Here is a 23,503-nt window from a genome sequence, read left to right as displayed (position 1 = left end):
AGTTTCCTGCCTACAACTGGAAGATCAGTTGGCATACAAGAGAACAAAATGCTTCCTGAGTTGCAACCAGATAATCCCACCACTCCTATATGGTCAAGATGTTGTCTTGCAATCCTGATAAAAAGGCCAATATCCTTGCAGACATATTTGCTGCCATCTTTCATCCTGTGTATGACATCGTAATTGCTACAGTAGCTGAATGGCCACCCACATATCTCACAGCCCATGAAGAGGGCAGAGAGATTCAGCCTGTTTCAGCAGAAGAGGCTGCAAGTTCACCCTCTCATCTCAATACCAAGAAAAAGAGAGGCCCTGATGGCATTCCCAATATGGTCCTGAAGCAGCAGCCACTCATCACTATCGCATTGCTGGCAGACAACTTCACTGAAATTCTTTGGTCTGGCTGCTATCCTGGAAACATGCCACGACCATAGTCACAGCCAAGGGTGGAAAGGACCTATGGCTAGCAAACAGCTACATATTTATTAATCTATTGCCAGCAGTCTCTCGGAGCTTTGAAAGATTTCATCTCCACATACTTTTCTGTCACATATAAGCAGAGACCCTTATACCTGAAGAGCAGTTTGGGTTCTGACATGTCCACTCCACTCAATGGAACAGTAGCTTCTACAATTGGTGGAGGAAAGGAGTCATCTTCCTGGATGTCTCCTGAGCCTTTGGCCTGTGGCATGGAGGACTCCTGTATAAGCATGGAGTTGTGGTGTTGCACGTTCATCCACTCCAATGTTACCTATCAGATTGGGCATTCCAGTGAAGGTGCAAAATGGCAGCTCCACAGACTACCGCATCCATGCATGTGCGCCTCAGGTATTGGTCCTCGGGATGCTGCTGTACACCTCATGCAATGCCAAGTTACCTAGGGCAGACCACATATAGATGAGGCTGTATGCAAATGATGTAGTGGTGTTCACCAGCACCATGGGTCCACACATCCTTCAGTGCAGACTAGAACATGCCTTAGATGGTCTCACTATCTGGGCCATAAAGTGGTGTCTGTGTTTCATTGTAGCCAAGACTCAATCCACAATCATCATTATTTGATGATTTCCAGTTGATCTGCAGAAGATCAGCACCATCAGTAGCATTTTTCCATGGAGTGATACAGCACGATACATTGGTGTCACATTGAACAAACTTCTAATGTGGGGTCATTATATCACCAACATCAGGAGAAAGTCTTTGGAAGACTCCCCACCTTGTAGCCAGCTCTTAAACCAAGCTCGACATTGCCTCCACACTGTGGTGTGATACTATACAAGGTGCTGCTTTGTTCTGTACTCGAGTATGCTGTGGTGGTACAGAGCAAAGTCACTGAATAGCACATCAAGAGCCTCCAGACACTGCAAAACTGATTGCTCAGAATGACACTACATATGGATTATTTCTTCCCTTCATATGTCATACACATCAAATGGTGAAGTTCAGTGACTTCACAAATGCTTCTGTGAGACTGTGCATTCCTTCCACAGGAAAATGCAAATCTCACAGAACTAAAATATACAGGCTCTTGGACAGAAAATCTATTTCTGAGTGTCTACAAGAGGGCCAAAACTGCTCGCTGGCAATGCCAACTTGCACCAGACGCCACAAGAAAACACATCACAAGAGGACAATACCACAGCAAAGGTAAACACACAGTGACATCATGGGTAGAAAGAATGACTGCAAGCTTTAGACTTCAGAAACCAGTGGGCGATGGAAACTATCACAATGAAGATCCACTTACTGGATGTGGAATTATTCTAGTGATGATGCACCCCACAAAGAAGGTCATCCACTGACATAAGCAACTTAGACAAGGTGCAGACGATTATCACCTAACACCTGGGACTGAGCTTTTCGGATACAGCAGAGATCATTACCTGTTCACGTCCTGCTGTCGTGAACTTTTGGATAGTGGTTAAGGACAGTGAAACTAAGAGCAGGTGACAAGGTGTTGGTCCTCATCACAGAACATGGAAGTCAGAGGCAAGTCCATTATGTAAAGCAGGTTAGGGGCAGTTGGTGAGAGATGGTACAGGCATAAATATTTTGGAGCATACTGTCCAGCATACACTGCTGAACACATGCCTCACAGCACTTGGCCCCATGTATTCCCATGTTGACTCAATGTCATCAGCAATCAGCAATCAGTTGGTGTAGGGTAATCGAGATTTGGCCGTGGACCAACAGAAATGTGTCGCCTGATTAGATGAATCATGTTTCTTGTTATAGCAGGTCCAGACGCACTGTCACCCAGGCAAATGGCTACTCACAACAAGTTCCGTGCCACGCACAAAGGGCAGTGGAAACAGTAATACAATATGCTACAGGGGATATTTACCTGTGCTTCCATGGCACTTGAGGTAGTAATCGAAGATAGCATAACATCTGTGGACTATGTGAACATTATTCAGACCACTTGCATCCCTTCATGCTTGATGACTTCCCAAGCAGCGATGCCGTCTTCCATCAGAATAACCATCTGTCCCACAAGGTCAGAATCTTGCTAAAGTGGTTTGAAGAACATGATAGTGAACTCATGCTGACGTCTTAGCCACCAAATTCATCTGATGTCAACCCGAAGGATCACTTCTAAGGTACATTCAGGCACCAGTTCCACACTCACAAAATATAAACCAGTAATTTATTGAAACTGCATGATCTGTTCATAGACATCTGGTTCTGCACAAATCTTGAAACCTACTGAGTACTTTTTGAATTCATTCCATGTAGAATTGCTGCTGTATTGCATTACAGTGGAGGACCAAGATGCTATTGAGCAGGTAGTCATAATATTTTGGCACAGAAGTGTATGTACAGGGAGCAACATATGTGAAACTTCGATGAATGATGTTGGCCTGAATATAAGCCACACTTTTTCCTCAAAATTCGATGAAGAGAAATTAGAGTGCATTTTATCTGTACAGTCCTAGACATACTGGTACATTCTCACATCACAGAAACTTTGACTGTAGCCTACCCAGCTGCTTGTCCCTTTATGTGAAAGAGAACAATAATACCACTCACGCTTGGAAACTGATCGTTGCATATGAGATTACAATATAACCATTTTTTATTGTTAACATTTCATTTATGTAGTAACTACAGCAGTATGCAAAATTTAAGGGCAAAAATAACTTTCCCATGATATGTCATTGCCAAGTAAAGCAGCTTGGTGAAACTTGCACCATACATAGAAAGAACTGCTACAGATACCATAACTGCAGAAACATGCAATGAGATGAACAGAAGTTATACTTTCATTCAAAGACAATAATTAAACTGAAGTCGCTGTGGTTTCTGATACACACTTTGCAAGAAATATGCAATCAGATGAAAAAATGGAAGTTATACTTTTATTCAAAGACAATAGTTAAACCGCAGTCGCCGTGGTTCCTGATACACACTTTGCAATGTGCTCCCATGCTGACCACAAGGTTGGTAAGGAATTCTTGTTGACAACAGCTGGATGGTTGATAGTGCATGTGGATGTGCTGCAATATGCCTCCCCTATGCATCCTGCATGTGCTCAACGTGACTTAAGTCAGAGGAATGGGTAGGCCAGTCCATTTGCTGAATATCATCTCAATCCAAGAGCTCCTCACATGCACTGTTCTTTGGTTCATCCATTGTCATCCATGAAAATGAAGTCAGTGCTGAAAACATAGCTGAAATGATGCACATGGGGAAGGTGTACAGTGCCACAATAATATTGACCAGTGAGTATACTGTCTTCAAATATATGGTGACCAATATACCCGTGCAACATTATGCCTCTTCAGGCCATAACACCTTGACGACCAAAATGATTGTGTTTGACAGTGGTAGATGTACCCTCATATGGCAGGAGGTGGGAGCAAGTAGTGCAATCAGGAACACTGTCAAAATTATCATTTTAGTGGTCTATAAGTTATGGTGTGGGGAGGCATAATGTTTCATGGACGTACTGCCCTCCAAATATTTGAAACAATACTCTCACTAAAACTAAACTCTGCCTGAATAGCCAATGAAGGCCTGATGGTACAGTCATATCATCCTCAGCCCACAGGTGTCACCAGATGTGGATATGGAGGGACATGTGGTCAGCACACTGCTCTCCCACTTGCATGTCAGTTAACAAGACAGAAGCCACTATTACTCAGTTAAGTAGCTCCTCAGTTTGTCTCACAAGGGCTGAGTGCATCCCGCTTCCCAACAGTGCTCGGCAGACTGGATGGTCACCCATCCATGTGCTAGCCCAGCCCGACAGCACTTAACTTCAGTGATCTGATGGGAACTGGTGTTAGCACTGCAGCAAGACCATTGGCACGGTACACTCACTGGTCATTGTTATTGTGAGACTATACTCATTCTCCACATGTATCTTTTTAAGGATACATTTGGCTCCATCTTCATTTTTATGGCTGACAGTGAGTGACTGTATCATACAGCGCAAGTGGAGGAGTGCACATCCAAAATTAACTTTTTTTCTACATACAATCATCTAAAAACCAGAATGTAATTGCACTATCTCATACTTTTTAGTTCCAGGAAGAGAGCAACATGTTGGAAACAGTTTCTGAAAACTTCATAGTATTAGTATACAGGGTGTTACAAAAAGGTACGGCCAAAATTTCAGGAAACATTCCTCACATGCAAATAAAGAAAAGATGTTATGTGGACATGTGTCTGGAAATGCTTAATTTCCATGTTAGAGCTCATTTTAGTTTCGTCCACCTACACTCAATGGAGCATGTTATCATGATTTCATATGGGATACTCTACCTGTGCTGCTACAACATGTGCCTTTACAAGTACGACACAACATGTGGTTCATGCATGATGGAGCTCCTTCACATTTCAGTCGAAGTGTTCATACGCTTCTCAACAACAGATTCGGTGACCGATGGATTGGTAAAGGTGGACCAATTCCATGGCCTCCACGCTCTCCTGACCTCAACGCTCTGGACTTTCATTTATGGGGGCATTTGAAAGCTCTTGTCTACGCAACCCTGGTACCAAATGTAGAGACTCTTCGTGCTCATATTGTGGATGGCTGTGATACAATACGCCCTTCTCCAGGGCTGCATCAGCGCATCAGGGATTCCATGCAACGGAGGGTGGATGCATGTGTCCTCGCTAACGGAGGAAATTTTGAACATTTACTGTAACAAAGTGTTTGAAGTCACGCTGGTACGTTCTGTTGCTGTGTGTTTCCATTCCATGATTAATGTGATTTGAAGAGAAGTAATAAAATGAGCTCTAACATGGAAAGTAAGCGTTTCCGGACACATGTCCTCATAACATATTTTCTTTCTTTGTGTGTGAGGAATGTTTCCTGAAAGTTTGGCCGTACCTTTTTGTAACTCCCTGTATATACTTTTTGAGAAATGGCTTCTAATAACATAACAAATGTAAAACAGAGAAAATGAGGTTCAAAGATTTTCTTCTCATACTTCTACATGTAATAAGTTTACCTCAATTTTAAAATCCTCCATACTGATACTCCTCATCTTCCAGGTCTCTCTTCCTTCCTCTTCAAATCTGCCTGGCCTGTGTTTGCAGATCTGTTAGCTTTCTTGACCCTGCTCTCGCCAATGGTGTAAAATGTTTTTGTTGTAAACACGTCAGGATCTGTATACCAACTCTCTTCAGCACTTCAATTCTGCCATTATTTCCATTATTATAAGATAAAACTGCATCATAGACACCTATTCTGAGTACTTCAAGTTCACAGAATGTCCTTTTTGATCATCTAATCCAAATTAAATTACTGAGGCCTTCATTTGCATTTTGTGTTTCCATGAAGACACTTCCTCAATAAATCAGTGTTGGTAAGAAACCTGAATGTGGGCTTAGTTGCATTTATAACAGGTTCTGGTAATGAGTGTTTATGTGAATACATGTTATTCATGTTGTTGAACTTACACCAGTCGTCCTTCGGATACAGATTGTGCATTGGTGTTTGGTCAGTGGATATAGTTTGTGGAAAAAAATTGCCCGCACAGCACACCTCATTGCCTCTAAATTTCGTGTGTTTTTCCTGATAGCTCTCCCATAAAATAACTGAAGAGAATCAGTTTCTTTCAGAGTAAGCCTGCCTTTTTCTCCTAGTGGTTTTCCATCCTCAAGTACTTCACCTTTCTCTCTTTCAGCAAGCAACAAAGCCTACCACCAAGCCCCTATTGGATGGCCAACACATTCCAGCTTTTATATTGTTGTATTGTATGGATTTTTATCTGTTACAGCTTTGAACGAAGAGAGTTCCTCCAACACCATACTGGTCCTCATATTTGGAGAACACCCTCACAAATGCAGCAGCTTCCATGCCCTCACTTGCCACTATAATTTTTAGAGCATGCTACTGCATGCTTTTCTTGTCAGTTTCTCACTGTCTTCATTGTTGGACATTTTACTTGTTGCACACTGGTGGCAGTATTTAGACATAATTTCTAGATCTAACACTTTACCTGAGTCAACACCAAAAACAGATGCAACTCCATACAGAGATGTGTGAACCCTTTTCATCCAGGTCCCAACTTCAGACACAGACTGGTCAGTAACATTTGTAGGAGATTCACTGTCATGAATACCTACCCCAAGATCTATTTCTTTTTGGTTTATTTCCACCAATTTCTCCACTGCTTTCTTCATAGAAACTTTGGCAGTATCGCATACAGCATCAGACATTTCTTTGTTTATTTTTTCAAATCTTGCACACGGTGGAGTCATGTTCAGAAAATCTCACAATAAACTACCTCCTTCCCTGCCCTGTCCAAGGCATCTCAGAGCATATGCTAAACTAAAATTGCTTTCATAGGTACCAGTGTCAGTTTTTTGGTGGAGGAAAATGAAAATTCATAGCTACATGAATTACAAATTAATTTAAAATCAGAAGCTATTCCCACTCTTCTTTCTTCAATATCAACAATGGATTCTGTATTTTTACAGCTAACACATGAACATGAAAACTTTATTGCCTGCCAGAGAACCTCTAAGACAATAAGTCTGAATCCTGTGGAATCCATATCAACATCATTCACGCACCTGTACAATTCTCCTGTCCCAAGTTTTGGTGCTGCAGCTGAGAGCTTATGTTCTTCATTTTGAGCTTACTCCTCTTTCTTGTTGGTAACACAGTTTCCATGAAACCTCCAATTCCTAAACACAGTTTTTCCACCACCCATTATGCATAAATCTTGACTTCCATGTAGAGGTTTGCGAAGTCAGCCTTCCACCTATTAATATGTGTTAGTATTGTCAAAATGTAAATAAATCAAATGCAAGAAAGTTTTCAGTCAAAGATATAGATGTCAGCCAGAGATATAGATGTCAGCCAAAGATATCAAAAGAAAATAGTCTTCACACCAACAAAAATTCCGCTGAAGCAAGCAGTTTCACAAATGTCGGAAAAGATGGGAGTGGCCACCAGTGCAAAGTTAATCAGTTTAACAATTTAATGGCATTTCTAAGGCTGCTATCACGATAAAATTCACGCACAACATAGATTAAACTGTGTAGATCAAGCAAATAATATTTCTGAAAAATCGGTTTTTTGGACCAAAATCCATTACATACCCCCTTAAATTTTGTACGCCATTACTAATTGTACGCTTTTACTGGGACACTCGGTGATCAGCGAAAATTGACTGACTTTGTGCCACTCTGGAATGTTTATGCTCATTGCAAACCGTAGCTATGTAACAATTCTGAGTGGCGTAACAATAAGTTGCCTTTGTTCAAATGGCTCTAAGCACTATGGGACTTAACATCTGAGGTCATCAGTCCCCTAGAACTTACAACTACTTAAACCTAACTAACCTAAGGACACCACACACATCCATGCCCGAGGCAGGATTCGAACCTGCGACCGTAGCGGTCGCGTGGTTCCAGACTGTAACACCTAGAACCGCTCGGCCACTCTGGCCGGCCTTGCCTTTGTGAATATAGTGTTGATCCGTGTGCCTTGTTGTGCATGGAGATTGTTAATATTACTCACAAAAGTGAGTTAAGAGGCTATACCTGGCCCTTCTAGTGACTCACTATAAACTTTCGTACCACTTCTGCATCGCATTAAGGCATTAAATGGCTCTGAGCCCTATGGGAGTTAATATCTGAGGTCATCAGTCCCCTAGAACTTAGAACTAATTAAACCTAACTAACCTAAGGACATCACACACATCCATGCCCGAGGCAGGATTCGAACCTGTGACCGTAGCGGTCGCACAGTTCCAGACTGACGCGCCCAGAACCGCTCGGCCACATCGGCCGGCTAAGGCATTAAATGTTCATTTCTTTTATACACTATAAGATGGATGCTCTGGCAAAAGGAGGGGAGGCTTGTCTCAGCAGCCAGTGTGCTAAGAGCCAATTACAAGCTTCAGCTCCCAGCATCCTCTGCTCAGGGGCCAAGTAAACGTGTGTGATCAGTATATTATCATGTTTACGTCACAGTTTTTCTCTAAAAAAAGAGTAAAATTTAGTCTTCGTGGGTGATAATGTCAAAAGAAAACCAGCACCTAACTTTAAAATCTGACGCAGTTATAATGCAAATTTCAGACTCGCCATTTTTTGTTAAGCGATTAGTTTAGATAGAGAAGCTGGTAGAAGGATGGTTTGGATGAATCTAATGAGCGGCATTGGATAACACTGATGAATTAGCTGCAAAAGTTGAAGCTTTGGTTCTTTTCTTTTTAGAAGATGAAAGGAAAGATGACCAAACGATTTCTCGAAAAATATCCAGTTAAAGGCCTTGGAAAAGCATGGCAGATGGTGCAATGCACCAACAGCACCAGTTTTCTTTCGTATCATATTCATGTACTGAGTGAGGCAAAAATGGCTGCTTATATTAATCTGTACACTCCCTAATCTGCAAATCTTTGAGTTGTACTGTTATTAGGGCTTCGTCCTGTTCCTTTCATATATGGAGTGGGGAAATATGTGCATTGCCTTTATGATCGTTACGGGAGCGATGCACAGGGGTTTGTAGTGCCTATATTCCTAGAGTCATCATTTAAAGCTGGTTCTTGAAACTTCATAAATAGGCTTTCTCTAGATAGATATTGTCTTCAGGTGGAGCGACTGTTAAAACTAAATTTTCGAAAACAGTGAGAAGTCGCACTTTGTGTTTTTTATTGACCGGTTTTGCTCTTCAAATTAAAGATAGCCTTTAAAGTTGACTAACAGCTCTAAAGATTGATTTGGCTGTACTATAGCACTTACACTTACGTTTAAGGTACAGTAGTAAGTGACGACATTGACACTGACAGCTCCAAAGTGTTTGAGTTTTGCTATTTGGACAATGAAATAACGGACGACAGGTGAAATAGAGAAGATATTAAACGCAGACTGGCAATAATAAGAAAAGTGTTTCTGATAAAGATAATTTGTTAAAATGCAATATAACTTTGACTATCAGGAAGTATTTTCTGAATGTATTTGTATAGAGAGTAATCTTGTACAGAAGTAAAACTTGGACAATAAGCAGTTCAGACGAGAAGAGAATAGAAGGTTTTGAAATGTGATGGTACGAAAGGATGCTGACAATTACATAGGTCGTTTGATTAACTAATGAAGAGGTACTGAATCCAACTGGGGGAGAAAAGAAACTTACGGCACACCTCGACTAAAAGAGGAAATCAGTTGATGGTGCACATCCTGAGGCATTAAGTATCAGTTTGATAATGGAAGGAAGTTTGAGGGTAGTGGGTGAAAATTATAGGACACAAAGGCTTGAATAAAATAAGCAGGTTCAAATGGATGTAGGTTGCAGTAGTTATCCAGATGCTTGCACTGGATAGACAAGCGTTGAAAGTTGCATCAAACACATCATTGGACTGAAGACCTCAGCTACAGCAGCAGCACAACAGAGAGAGAACAGCTGCCAATTCCCCTCTCAATCCCTGTGGTATTCTGGAGCATAAAACTTTTCCCGAGGGAAGTTTTCATTAGACATTAAATGTATTCCCAATTGCGAATACTGACAACCGTCCGCTATATAATGGGACAACAAAAATGGAAATTTGTGCCGGACATGGTCTCAAACACGGATTTCCCGCTTATCGTGAGCGGTCGCCTTACAATTTTTTTTTATGTCATTTTGTCCGTGATTTTTTGTTCTGTTTGTTTGGGGCAGACATCCCACGACGCTTGTTCAAGTTCATCTTTTTTTTCATTTAGTTCGGGGTGGAAGTTCCATGATGCTTGTTCAGCTTTATCGTTGATCCATTAACTCAGTTTTTTTATTTATTTATTTACTACAGAGGACAGCTAACCCCCTGACTGAACACGCTGAGCTACCGTGCTGGCAGCTATTAGGCTATCCGAGCACGACTCAACACTATATCCAAACTTCCATGTGTCGTCAACTGTGTGCCTACAACCTGTACTCGTGTATCCATTGTGTATATTCTTGTACAGGCGAGAATTTCAACTGAATGTCGCTTGCAGATAAATACGATATTGCAGTGTCGGTGTTATTCCGAATTACGATGCAGTTTTCCTTTGGATGTGCATCCATGTGCAGAGGAACAGGCAGTTGGTTTATGACATAACCGTGACTCGCGCTCAGATAGCCTCATGGTCACCTACCGCTCGGAAAAAGAGTGCATGTCCAAAAGATCACTGAATGGTAATTCGGAATAACATACGCACTGCAACATAGTTTTCGTTAGGGGTTAATCAACCGTTAACAAAAAAAAGAGCTGACTGGCAGAGTTATTAATGGACTGGATAAATAATGTCTGGAATTGCAGACCCGGTGCACTACTATACCAGTCTTGGATGCCTTTACATGTCATACCACACCTAAAGAAAAAAAAAATGAAATTTCAACACTGAACACAAATCATTATACCTAAAGGTATGACTTGAAAACCACAGATGCTTAATGTCATCGTAAACAAGCCATTTAAAGACCGTTGGCTTATAGAAGGGGATCACTCCCACAAGATTAAACATCCACCAGTCAGTCTTATCCTCTCTTCCTGCTGCACTATATCACCAGAGTCTGCCATCAAAGAATTCAACAAGTGCTGGCGTCGAGTAGCGAAAACTACATACTTTCAGTGGAACAGAGACGAAAATACTGACACTTATGGAGAAAATACCGCTGTTGAAATTAACAGTGACATCAGCGAAACTGTGATTAGAAAGCTGGTATTTCTATGTAATGTAGTTACATTATAATATAAAAATGTGATTAACCCTGATTGTATTGTGAAGAGTTTTTGTAAATGGGTAACAAGACATAAATTTTTCTCTCTTTTTTTACCCTTTGACAATTAAGGATGCAGCTTATATTAGGATGTGGCTTATATTCGGACCAGTAAGGTAATATGATGACTATAAAACGTGTTGATAATGTAGTTGTTGAAGTGAACGGTACAATCATTATTATTTTTAACAAAAATTAATGGACATTTATATAATTAAGTTAAAATAATGAAGAAATTTCAACATACATGTTGAATTAAACATATGGTTAATAAAGCTATTCAAAAAGTAGAGGGAAGAGGCAAGATTTACAGCCGAATGACGTATCCTATAAACATTCACAGTTAGTTCTGTTTTTGACACAAATGATTCCCAGTTAAAATCCATGTAAGTTTTAATTCTTTGGTGATTATCTTTTTAAAATAAGAAAATTTGCACCAATCGAAAATTGAAAAAAAGTTTCCAAACTAAAATTTCCTTAATGGGAACAAGTACATAAGCAATGTTTCTTTAGCATGAGACTAATTATTGGTGATTTTCACTTCGGGAAAAGTGTTTGTAAGTTTCATGTCATCTAAATGACTAAAACTATTAGACACAAAGGTTAAATTTATCACCTCGAAAAAAGTTATCTTGTTTGTTGCAACCGCATGTCTGCAACCGTGGTAAGGATGGGAAAAACTGACCAGTTAGAACCGATACTGGTCTTTTACTTCTGAACAACAGGTATCTTTCGGTATTTATTTGGTCTTAGTTACAACAGGCGTTTTAAATTTTTTGCTAATAACCGGGTAAATAAACGAAATATCAATTAGCCATAGCAATAGTGCTAAACTTTTGGTTTTTAAATAAACCTCTGCAAAAAACGAGTAAATTTTATTTGTAAAATTTACTTTGCTTTGAAATATTGTGTTACAGTAGAAAATGAGAAAAGCGATCAGTGCTATAAACAAGCCGACAGAAACGAACAACAAAGTTGCCAGCTATTAAGCAGTACCAGGAAGTGATCACAATTGTACCTAGTGTGGTACATTTTCGATCGATTTTTCTCAGTTCTGTAACCTTTTTTGTGTTTATACCAACTGTCTAATATTTGTGTTACATATTCATTAAACATCCAAGAACAAGTGCCATAGTTAAAATTATTTCTTTTCTCAATATATTCCCAGTTACAATAACATTTGTCCGAAATGATCGCAGTTGTACCACCTTAACCTAAATCTTTTCGACTACCTTGCGTACTCTATGGAGTGCAGCGCTTTATGTTAAAGGACAGTGCATTGTCCTGAAATGCCGACTCGGACTAGAGCAGAAATTAGGAAGTGGACACGCACCTCTCTGTAGGAGTCTGTGTAGATGAGTGCCGTGTCGACGGAGGCGAGAAGGGACGAGTTGTCGTCACGCCGGTACACCGTGAAGCCGAGCACCGGCCCCTCCAGCTCGATGCCCAGCGCGCAGTCCGACAGCGACACGTTGGACACTGGAACCTGGGAACACGGGAAACGGTGAAGACTGCGGCCTTGGGTCTCTCTGATAATGAGGCTGGACACAAGCTTGAAACTGGAGAAGGATAATTTAGGAAATTGGCAACGAATGTTTCGAAAGAGTCATTCCAGCATTCGTCGTGGAACACAGTGCACAGCGACTGTCTAGTTTCATAATATCCGACAATGTGGTCGCTATCGCCAACGACATGTTAACCCTTAGCTTCCTAGCTCATCTTTTCGTCACGCTCTGCTTCAGGTGTGGTCTGAAAGTCCACTATATATAGCCGTAAAAATTGCATTCAGCAGTTTCAGTGAAATGTTTCAGTATTTATACATCCAAATAAATCTTAACATTTAGTTTTACGAAAAAAAGCATTTAAACAAAAACTGCACAAAATGAACATAATATTCCATGATAATGTTAATGCTATGAAAAGTCAAATACTCTCTAACTTCATAGCAGATTAAGACTGTGTGCCAGAGCGAGACTCGAACTCAGGACCTTTGCAAGGTTCAAGAGCTTCTATGAAGTTTGAAAGGTAGGAGACTAGGTACTTTTATTGTTTGCATACTTGTAACAATAAAAACATAAAAAAAAACGCCCATAAAACATTCATAAAAAGAAAATTACACTAGTACTTTTCAGGTTTCCTTCTCAGAGGTGTTTTTTTAGCTAGCTGTAAATGTTTGTAGAGAAATCAAGTTAGATTGGCTTCTAGCGACAGTTACAAATATAAGGCGTCTTTCTATTCTTTTCTCGGTCACAGCATTCGTCGTGGAACAAAGCATGAAAGGTTACATTAATATCACTTAAAAAACATATCCAAATAAATTTTAACGTTTATTTTTCGAAAAAAATACATTTAAACGAAAAACTGCGCAAGATATTGCATGATAATGTTAATACTATGAAAACTCAAATACCCTGAACTCTAAATTTTACTTTTCGTTATATTTTTATTGTTTATTATACATGTAACAATAAAAATTTAAAAAACCTCCCATGAAACATCCAAAAAATGAAAACACACTAGTACTTTCCAAGTTTTTAGTGTCCATCTCAGAGGACTCGCTGGAAATGTTTGTAGAAAAATCACGTTAGATTGGCTTCTTGCAACAATGACAAATATAAGCCGTCTTTCTCTTCTTTTTTGGCTCGCAGGTGGAGCATGTTTTGCGTTTTTTCATTCTTTCTATAACGATGGTGAATGGTTGCTCGTAGTTCACAGGGTATGTGACAGTTGTTCACTAGCTTTTCGTCTGTGGTGTCGCCAATGAGTTTGCAAACTTCTTCAAAACATTAAAGCGGCTCACTTGGGCATCGTCTTTATAGCAATTGAGAAGGACAAATGCATTCACCCAACTTATTTCCAACATGCCATTGGCTATCGTCGCAAGAGGTTTCGATGACCAGCGATATTTGTATCAGCTAAATATATTTGTATAAGAGCCTTTAGCTAAAGATTCAGTCTCTACACTTCTGTCTTCGTCACTTTGATAACCTGTTTCTTTCAAGGAATACACAGATTGGAAAACAAATTCGTCTTGACTTTCGCACTGTTCCTATTCTGAATTATGTTCACTTTCAATTTCGCTGTCACTATCTGATCTACCATCACTTCTTAAACTGTTCAAACCATTTTAAAACAGTATCCTCAGAAATCAGCAAACAAAGTCCTGGCTACCGAATCCATAATGCACAAGTCCCAGGTGCGGTCTCAGAGACCGCTAGCATGAAAGAATGGGTGTAGGTCCATGTCACATTCAAATGACTACTGACAAAGGAAACTACGGCAATTTCGGAAAAGAAAAGGCTGTAATCTCCTACACCACCCCAGTGCATTAGCAATAGAATAACAATAAACGCTAGCGGTCTGTGAGACCGCACCTGGGATGTTAAGGTTGTTTTTTTTTCTTTAAAAAACAAAGTTTGTACCTCAAGTCCGGTACGAAACCACTTGTTCAGTATACACCATAAGTCCCAGAGGCAGTTAGTGACATAGTAAATTACCTGTGTGTAGTGGAACAATGTCGGATTTCACACAACACTCATATGTGTAATGTAGCCTTACTTGTTAGACAAGAAACATCAACGATCTATCAATAACAGTATCGTTACAAAAATAATTTTTTATTGGTGACAGCTGGAATATCATTCTACACAAAGAGTAAGCCGTTCTTCGTAAATTGTGCAATAATAACGTGGTACTCGGCATTTCTTCCATTGAGCGGAAATTTTTCATAGCTTTGTTAGTCGCTTTTTCTTATCAGGCAAGGGACCCCGTGAGCAGATCCTAAACATCTGGCAGCCCATAGATAAGGCAAGGAAATATTATATCAAGATGTACTTTATGGATTACAAGAAAGCTTTCGACAAGGTGAAATGGTCAAAGCTCAGGACTATTCTCATCGAGATGGGTACGCCGAGACATCTGGTATATCTGTCTGACAACTGTACCTTCCTAATACAGCGACAGTAAGAATCAGTAACACCTTCTCAGACATCAAGGTTGCATTCTCTCTCCACTATTGTTTAATGCATATAGTGAGCACATAATGAGAGAGCTTCCTGAAGACTGGTATGACGGCATCGTTGCAGGTGACAGAAAAATTATTAATCTCAGGTAAGCTGATGACACACTGATTTCTGCAACAGACGAACATCAACTGGAAACCTTCATGCGAAGGTTGGCCCAACGAAGCAGAGAATATGGTGTTGAAATCAACAATACAAAGACCGAAGTGCAATTGTAGAGCGTCCAATGACAAGGACCTGATATCACAAGAACTGCTGGTTATGAGGTCGTCAGTCGGTTCGAATATCTAGGATCTGTTGTCACTGATACTGGAGAGTGCGAACCTGAGATCTGTAGGCGCACTTCGATTGCGAGATATTCTACAGTAAAACTTGTTCGCATCTCGAAAGACACCTCCATCACCGCGAAGAAAAGGCTCACACTCGTCCGAACGCTAATCTTCCCTATCGCAACCTACACAGAAGAAACTTGGACGATGAAGACGGCAGATCACGCAGGATCTATACTCTGGAAATGTGGTGCTATAGAAGATTACTTCGAGTACCATGGACAGGACATCCTGAGGCAGCTCGGCTTCAGAACAAGACTGTCGACTCTTTGTCAACCAAACGTTGAAATATTTTGGTCATATTGCCAGAAGGCAAGAGGAAATGGAAAGAACATTAGAGGGAAAAGTTGACGGCCGAGAACGCACCTACAAGACAAGCTCAATTGCGGTGGATAGACCAGAATAAGAACTTGACTGGAACGGGCTAGCACCAAGCAAGCCAGCACGCCAAAGACAGAGTTTGGTGGAGACAGGTCGTCAAGGGACTACGCACGTGATACCACTACACAAATAATCGTAACATTTTTTGTTCAAGAGTCAATATTGAACTTGTGGGGTGGTACTTGGGCCGCATATGTACTGATATTATGTATTATTAACTAGCCACACGTTGCTGTGGCTCAACATGGTTAACTGGAAACGAATGAAAAGAGAACAGATATGTTTCTAATACGTATGGGAATTGGATATACGAGCCAAACTCCTTCTCACCCGTGTCTCTGCCCATCTCCTCCGTCTCTCTTTATCCAACTCCTCTTCCTCCTCCCTCCTTTCCCTGTCAATCACCTCCTCCCCCCCCCCTCTCTGTCCATCCTCTCCTTCTGCACTTTGTCCATCTCCTCCTGACCCCTCTCTCCCCCTCTCCTTCTGTCAATCACTTCATTCCCCTTCTCTATCCATCTTCTCCTCCCCCTCTCTCTCCGTCTTCTCCTGACCCCTCCCTCACTTTCTCTCTCTGACCGTTACTACGTTACTCATCCCCTCTTTCTCTGTCCCTCTTCTTCTCTTCCTGCTCTCTCCATATCATCCTGCGCCCATCTCTCATCCTGTCTCTGTCTATCACCTCTTCCCCATCTTGTATATCCATCTTCTCCTCCACTTTGTCCATCTCCTCTTCCCCCTCTCTCTGACCTTGAGCCTTTTTTTATTGTTATTGCAATTACAGATACTGTAGTAGTATTATAATCATAATACGAGAAGCTATTAATAACTTACTGATACGTGTCCAAGCGTTTATTACTATGATGTATTAAAATTATGTATATATAGCCTGAATGCTAATTAGCGTTTATTACTACGATGTATTAAAATTATGTATATATAGCCTGAATGCTAATTAGCGTATTGTGGAAAAATTTGAACTATATCGGTCAAGAACTTTTCTAGGTGTTTAGTAATAACGTTTCCCCTTTATAAGTTATATATTGATTTATATATCACATACAATTAAAATAAAATTGATATATAAAAACACGCTTGTATTCGAATGTAACGTTGTGTCAAAATTTCGAAACCATCAGTGAAGAACTTTCAGAGATTTAAGATTTTGAAGAAACGGCTATTTAAATTTTTATACACTTTCCTCTACATTTATTACATATATATTTATATATGTATTATATGTGGCGTTCCAACAGGTGCATAAAAACACGCTCGTATTCGAATGCAACGTTGTGTCAAAATTTCACAGGAATCGTTGAAGAACTTCCGGAGGTTTAAGACTTTGAACAATCGAAATTAAGGTTTTCGCTAGCGTCGTATCCACTCTCTCTCTCTCTCTCTCTCTCTCTCTCTCTCTCTCTGCGCGCGCGCGAAATTCGCGGGCTTCCCAGCGCGACTATGGTAACTACCTCTATCAACACTCGTTGTTGATGCCTAACAGTTGCTGGCACGGTAGCTCAGTGTGTTTGGTCAGAGCATTAGCTGCCCACTGTGACGAATCAACTGAACGGATCAACGAAGAGCCTGAACGGGTCTCATCAGACTTCCGCCCCGAACGAATTCAACGAACAAAATGAGATCAACAAAAAAAAAAAAAGAAAGAAAATGGTTGGTGCAGTGGATAGAGTTTTGGGTTAGCATGCAGGAGGTCGAGGGCTCGATCCTGGATGGGGACGCATTTTTTTTTTTATTTGGTAATTTCATTCTGACATTTCAATCTGTAATATACACCATTTCTTAGGTCACATGTATCCCAAATTTACAACATTTTGTAACACTGAACATAACAAATACGTTGTTAGAAAGATAGGAGATAGACAGTTGAAACAAATGACCTGTCATAGGACAGAATAACCACAAAAACAATATCAGTTTCGAGATGCTGAAGATGATAGCACAGTACATTAACACAACATCTACTTGTCTTTTATACTACATGTAATATGAGCGCTCAAATGCCACACATTAGCAACTAGTGACAATAATAATGTCCATATTAATGACCACCTGATCTTCACAACAGAATACGTTGTCCTCAGAACAACAGATGCTCAAAGCGACCTGCATTCACGTCCAAACATTGCGCAACCCGTCGGATCATACAGCTCTGGGCCCTTCGCAGCAAACCTGCGTCCACAGTAACAAGAGCAGCATGAACACGCGCTCCCAATTCTTCCGCATTCGTCGGACGAGTAGAGTAAATGTGCTCCTTCTGGTTGGTGTCCCCCGGGAAGAAATCCAGGGGATTTAGGTCAGGTGAACGTGGTGGTCATAAAACTGGACCTCCATGTCCGAGCCATTTCCTTGGAAATCTTCTGTCTGAATAATGTCGCACATTAATTCCAGAGTGTGGAGGTGCACCATCATGTTTGGACCACTTCCTCTGCCAAACATATAGTGGAAAATCGTACAGCGCATCAGGCAGGTAGTTTGAGAGGAATTCATTCGTGCAGTCAACTGGTCAGGCATCATGTAGGGGCCCAAACACCTGTCATCTAATATTCCGGCTCAGACGTTGATACCTAAGCTAACTTGACATCCACAGTCGCGGGTGACCTGCCGGTTAACCTCACACCAATTGTGGGCATTGTGCATATTGAAGACACCCTCACAAGTCAATGCTGCTTCATCTGACCCTATTACGGTGTTCACAAAGTCATCGTTGGCTTCCTGTTGCTGTTAGAACCATTCACAGAATTGTATCCACTGATGGCATTCTGCAAGATGCAGGTGTTGCATGAAAGCATAATGGCACGGGTGCAGCCCATTGTCATGCAGCACGTTAACGACCGTGCATTGCGAGACACGCAGATGCCTTGCTACGCTACGTATACTTCACTGAGATTCTTGATGTATGACCTCCAGAATAGCTTCCTCAGTAGTTGGAGTATGGCAAGTCCGTGGACGGCCTCTGTCACGCGATGGTGGAAGGAGAGAACCTGATCCCCAAGGCGCAGCTCCAGACAAAAAAACACATTTTTGTCTGGACTGTGTCAATGAGGATATCTAGCAGCATATTCATGAGCGACAACACCAGCCCAGTTATCAGATGCACCAAGAGCCAGAAGCATATCCACATATTCATCGTTTGTGTATGCCATATCTCTACCACATTGGTTTAGAGATTTACAACGAGGAAATTCGATACGTGTACGCATGTACATTGGAGTCTGTCACAGGCACGTTACTCTGTTCGCAACTAGTCTCTGTCTGTTGGACAGTTCATACAGTATAAACACGCCATCAGTTCTGCACGCTGTTCCACCTAATGCACATTACCCCTCTGACAGATATTGTTCTGCACGATTCATCCTGACACCACTAATTGTGAAATGTTCAGTAATAGACATGATGTCTACACAATCCCGTCGATAGAATAATAATAATAATAATAATAATAATAATAATAATAATAATAGGCCTCCAGTATGTTCTGCCAGTCGTAAAAGGCGAGGAAAAGAACAAACCACTGATTAGTTGGTTCAGGACAGAACTAAAGAAGCCTCGGACAAGCGCCGTCATGGTCGGGGATGACGCTTGAACCCTATGCCCGCCCACAATGGTAACGACTCTGCTAGCCAACTGGAAATTGATTTAAATCCAAATAGAGGTGTTTTGCAGGATATGCTTCCTGTAACCACCCTAGAAGGAAAACAAAGACAGAGGATGAGATGGTCAGATGAAGTTAACCGACACCTCATGTTCTGTTATTACCAAGCAACAAACCTAGGAACCAACACAACTGGATACAGATCACAAGTATACACAACATTTATTACCAGATACCCAGAATTAAAATTTTTAACAGAACAACGACTAGCTGATCAGATCCGTGTAATAATCAAAAATAACAGGATACCCCAGTCAGAATTAGAAAACATCAAACAACAAGTACATCAAATGCTGGAACAAAATAATGTGCAATCAGAAGAAGAAGAAAATACAGTAATGGACTCAAACATCCCAGAGCAAATAAACAAAGGACAACACGCATCAATTAAACAATCAGAGGAAAACGAAATCTTAAGACAGCCACCAGAACAAGCACAAATAGAACACGAAGTGACACACATGTTAGATATAGAAGAAAAATTTCAGCTGACATATATAGAATACAAAGACACAAATACAGACATTAGACCATTCTTGCATAGACCGCCAAATAACCCACAAGTCGAAACAACAATAAAAACTATCAACACAATCATACACAACAAAATAAATGAAAACACAACTATGGAAGAGTTACAACTACTGGTTTATATCGGAGCACTCACTACACTAAATAAACACACTAGGCAGAGATCAGAATCAACCAACACACAGAAGAAACCCACAAAACCGGCATGGCAACACAGGCTACAGATCAGAATAGAAAAACTGAGAAAAGACATCGGACAGCTAACACAATTTATAAGAAATAAAATGTCAGAAAAAAAACGAAAAAGGTTAGGTAAAATCTCACAACAGGAAGCGATAGAGCAATTAGATGAAAAGAAGCAGAAATTACAAGCATTGGCCAAACGACTTAGAAGATACAAAAAAAGTGAAAATAGAAGGAAACAAAACCAAACATTCAACACAAACCAAAAGAAATTTTACCAGACAATAGATAACACACACATTAAAATAGACAATCCACCAAAAATAACAGACATGGAACACTTCTGGAGCAACATATGGTCAAACCCGGTACAACATAACAGACATGCACGGTGGATACAAGCAGCAACAGACACATACAAGATGATACCACAAATGCCTGAAATGATAATTTTGCAACATGAAGTCACCCGAGCAATTAATTCTATGCACAATTGGAAAGCCCCTGGAAAAGATTAAATAGCAAATTTCTGGCTAAAGAAGTCCACCTCAACACATTCACATCTAACTACATTATTTAACAGTTACATTGCGGACCCATGCACAGTCCCTGATACACTTACACAAGGAATAACTAACCTAAAGATCAAGCAGACACACCAAACCCAACAAAATATGGCCCCATAACATGCCTACCAACAATATACAAAATATTAACTTCAGTCATTACACAGAAATTAATGACACATAGTACACAGAACAAAATTATAATTGAAGAACAAAAATGCTGCTGCAAAGGAGCATGGGGATGTAAAGAGCAACTGATAATAGATGCAGAAGTGACATATCAAGCTAAAACCAAACAACGGTCACTACACTATGCATACATTGATTACCAAAAAGCTTTTGATAGTGTACCCCACTCATGGTTACTACAAATATTGGAAATATACAAAGTAGATCCTAAATTGATACAGTTCCTAAACATAGTAATGAAAAATTGGAAAACCACACTTAATATCCAAACAAATTCAAATAATATCACATCACAGCCAATACAGATTAAGTGTGGAATATATCAAGGAGTCTCATTAAGTCCTTTCTGGTTCTGTAATGCTCTGAACCCACTATCCAACATGCTAAATAATAAAAATTATGGATATAATGTTACTGGAACATACCAACACAAAATCACACATGTGCTATACGTGGATGATCTAAAACTACTGGCAGCAACAAATGAACAGCTCAACCAATTACTAAAGATAACAGAAGTATTCAGCAATGATGTAAATATGGCTTTTGGAACAGACAAATGTAAGAAAAACAGCATAGTCAAGGGGATACACACTAAACAAGAAGATTACATATTGGATAACCACAGCGACTGCATAGAAGCGATGGAACAAACAGATGCCTATAAATATCTAGAATACAGATAAAAAATAGGAATAGATAATACAAATATTAAAGAAGAACTAAAAGAAAAATATAGACGAAGACTAACAAAAATACTAAAAACAGAATTGACAGCAAGAAACAAGACAAAAGCTATAAATACTTATGCTATACCAATATTGACCTACTCATTTGGTGTAGTGAAATGGAGTAACACAGACCTAGAAGCACTCAATACACTTACACGATCACAATGCCACAAATATAGAATACATCACATACATTCAGCAACAGAAAGATTCACATTAAGCAGAAAGGAAGGAAGAAGGGAATTTATCGACATAAAAAACCTACATTATGGACAGGTAGACAATTTAAGAATATTCTTTATAGAACGAGCTGAAACTAGCAAAATACACAAAGCAATCACTAATATAAATACATCGGCTACACCATTGCAATTTCATAACCACTTCTACAACCCTTTAGATACGAAGAAAGTAAATTGGAAAAAGAAAACTGTAAATGGCAAGCCCCCATATCATCTAACACAGCCACACATCGATCAAGACGCATCCAACACATGGCTAAGAAAAGGCAATATATACAGTGAGACGGAAGGGTTCATGTTTGCAATACAGGATCAAACAATAAACACCAGATATTACAGCAAGCATATTATTAAAGATCCCAATACCACAACAGATAAATGCAGACTTTGCAAACAACAAATAGAAACAGTAAATCACATCACAAGTGGATGTACAATACTAGCAAATACAGAATACCCCAGAAGACATGACAACGTAGTAAAAATAATACATCAACAGCTTGCCTTCAACATAAATTTATAAAACAACACGTTCCCACATACAAGTATGCACCACAAAATGTACTGGAGAATGATGAATACAAATTATACTGGAACAGAACCATTATAACAGATAAAACAACACCACATAACAAACCTGACATTATACTCACCAATAAAAAGAAGAAATTAACACAATTAATCGAAATATCCATACCCATTACAACAAATATATAGAAGAAAACAGGAGAAAAAATTGAAAAATACATCCAACTGGCTGAGGAAGTCAAGGACATGTGGCATCAGGATAAATTTGACATTATACCAATTATACTATCAACTACAGGAGCCATACCACACAATATTCACCAGTACATCAACCAATACAGCTACATCTAAACGTATATATACAACTAGAGAAATCTGTAATTATTGATACATGTTCAATTACCCGAAAGTTCCTAAATGCAATGTAACATATACCGTACAGTTAAAAGGAAGTCACGCTTGATCAAGGTCCGCGTCACTTTCCATTTTTAACCAGACATAACGTCTGAGAAAGGAAAGAAATAATCTTCAATAAAATTCTTCAGGGTATCAGACCGCATCGTCGTAATTTAAAATGCGCCAACGTTTCGGCCAGCGTTGCAGCTAGCCTTCATCAGGGCCTTACGTTAAACTGCTACATGAAACTCACTTGGTTCCTTAAATAGCTGCACGAGAAAACCGTGTCGTTACTTGATTGGCTGTAAAAGGAGGAGGAGGATATATATCGTTACATTCGAATATGAGCACATTTAGATTTTTATTTATATTGACTGGTAACCTAAATAAATTAGTATGCTGTGAGCCTCCAATATACTAGCTATAATAAGGACGTGTCACGCTGGCCGCCAGCCCCTCAAGTACTGACTGATACAAGCACACATCATTCACAGCACTTGGTGCAGACTGTTCATTGTTTCAGACTGCTGGCAACTCC

The 23,503-nt window shown here is 40.0% G+C and overlaps 1 protein-coding gene across 1 annotated transcript in view; it reads right to left on the bottom strand.

Annotated features, from left to right (window-relative positions):
* LOC126095648 (uncharacterized) overlaps positions 1 to 23,503 on the bottom strand; it is a 191,339-nt gene that overhangs the window by 58,857 nt on the left and 108,979 nt on the right. The window contains exon 5 of the mRNA XM_049910409.1: positions 12,531 to 12,683. Coding sequence (XP_049766366.1) covers positions 12,531 to 12,683 — 153 coding nt within the window. The remainder of the gene's footprint in view (positions 1 to 12,530; positions 12,684 to 23,503) is intronic.

This window comes from Schistocerca cancellata, chromosome 8, assembly GCF_023864275.1.
Source record: "Schistocerca cancellata isolate TAMUIC-IGC-003103 chromosome 8, iqSchCanc2.1, whole genome shotgun sequence".
Classification (NCBI taxonomy): domain Eukaryota; kingdom Metazoa; phylum Arthropoda; class Insecta; order Orthoptera; family Acrididae; genus Schistocerca; species Schistocerca cancellata.
The sequence above is the reverse complement of the archived record's forward strand: the minus strand, read 5'-3'. Positions and strand labels throughout refer to the sequence as shown.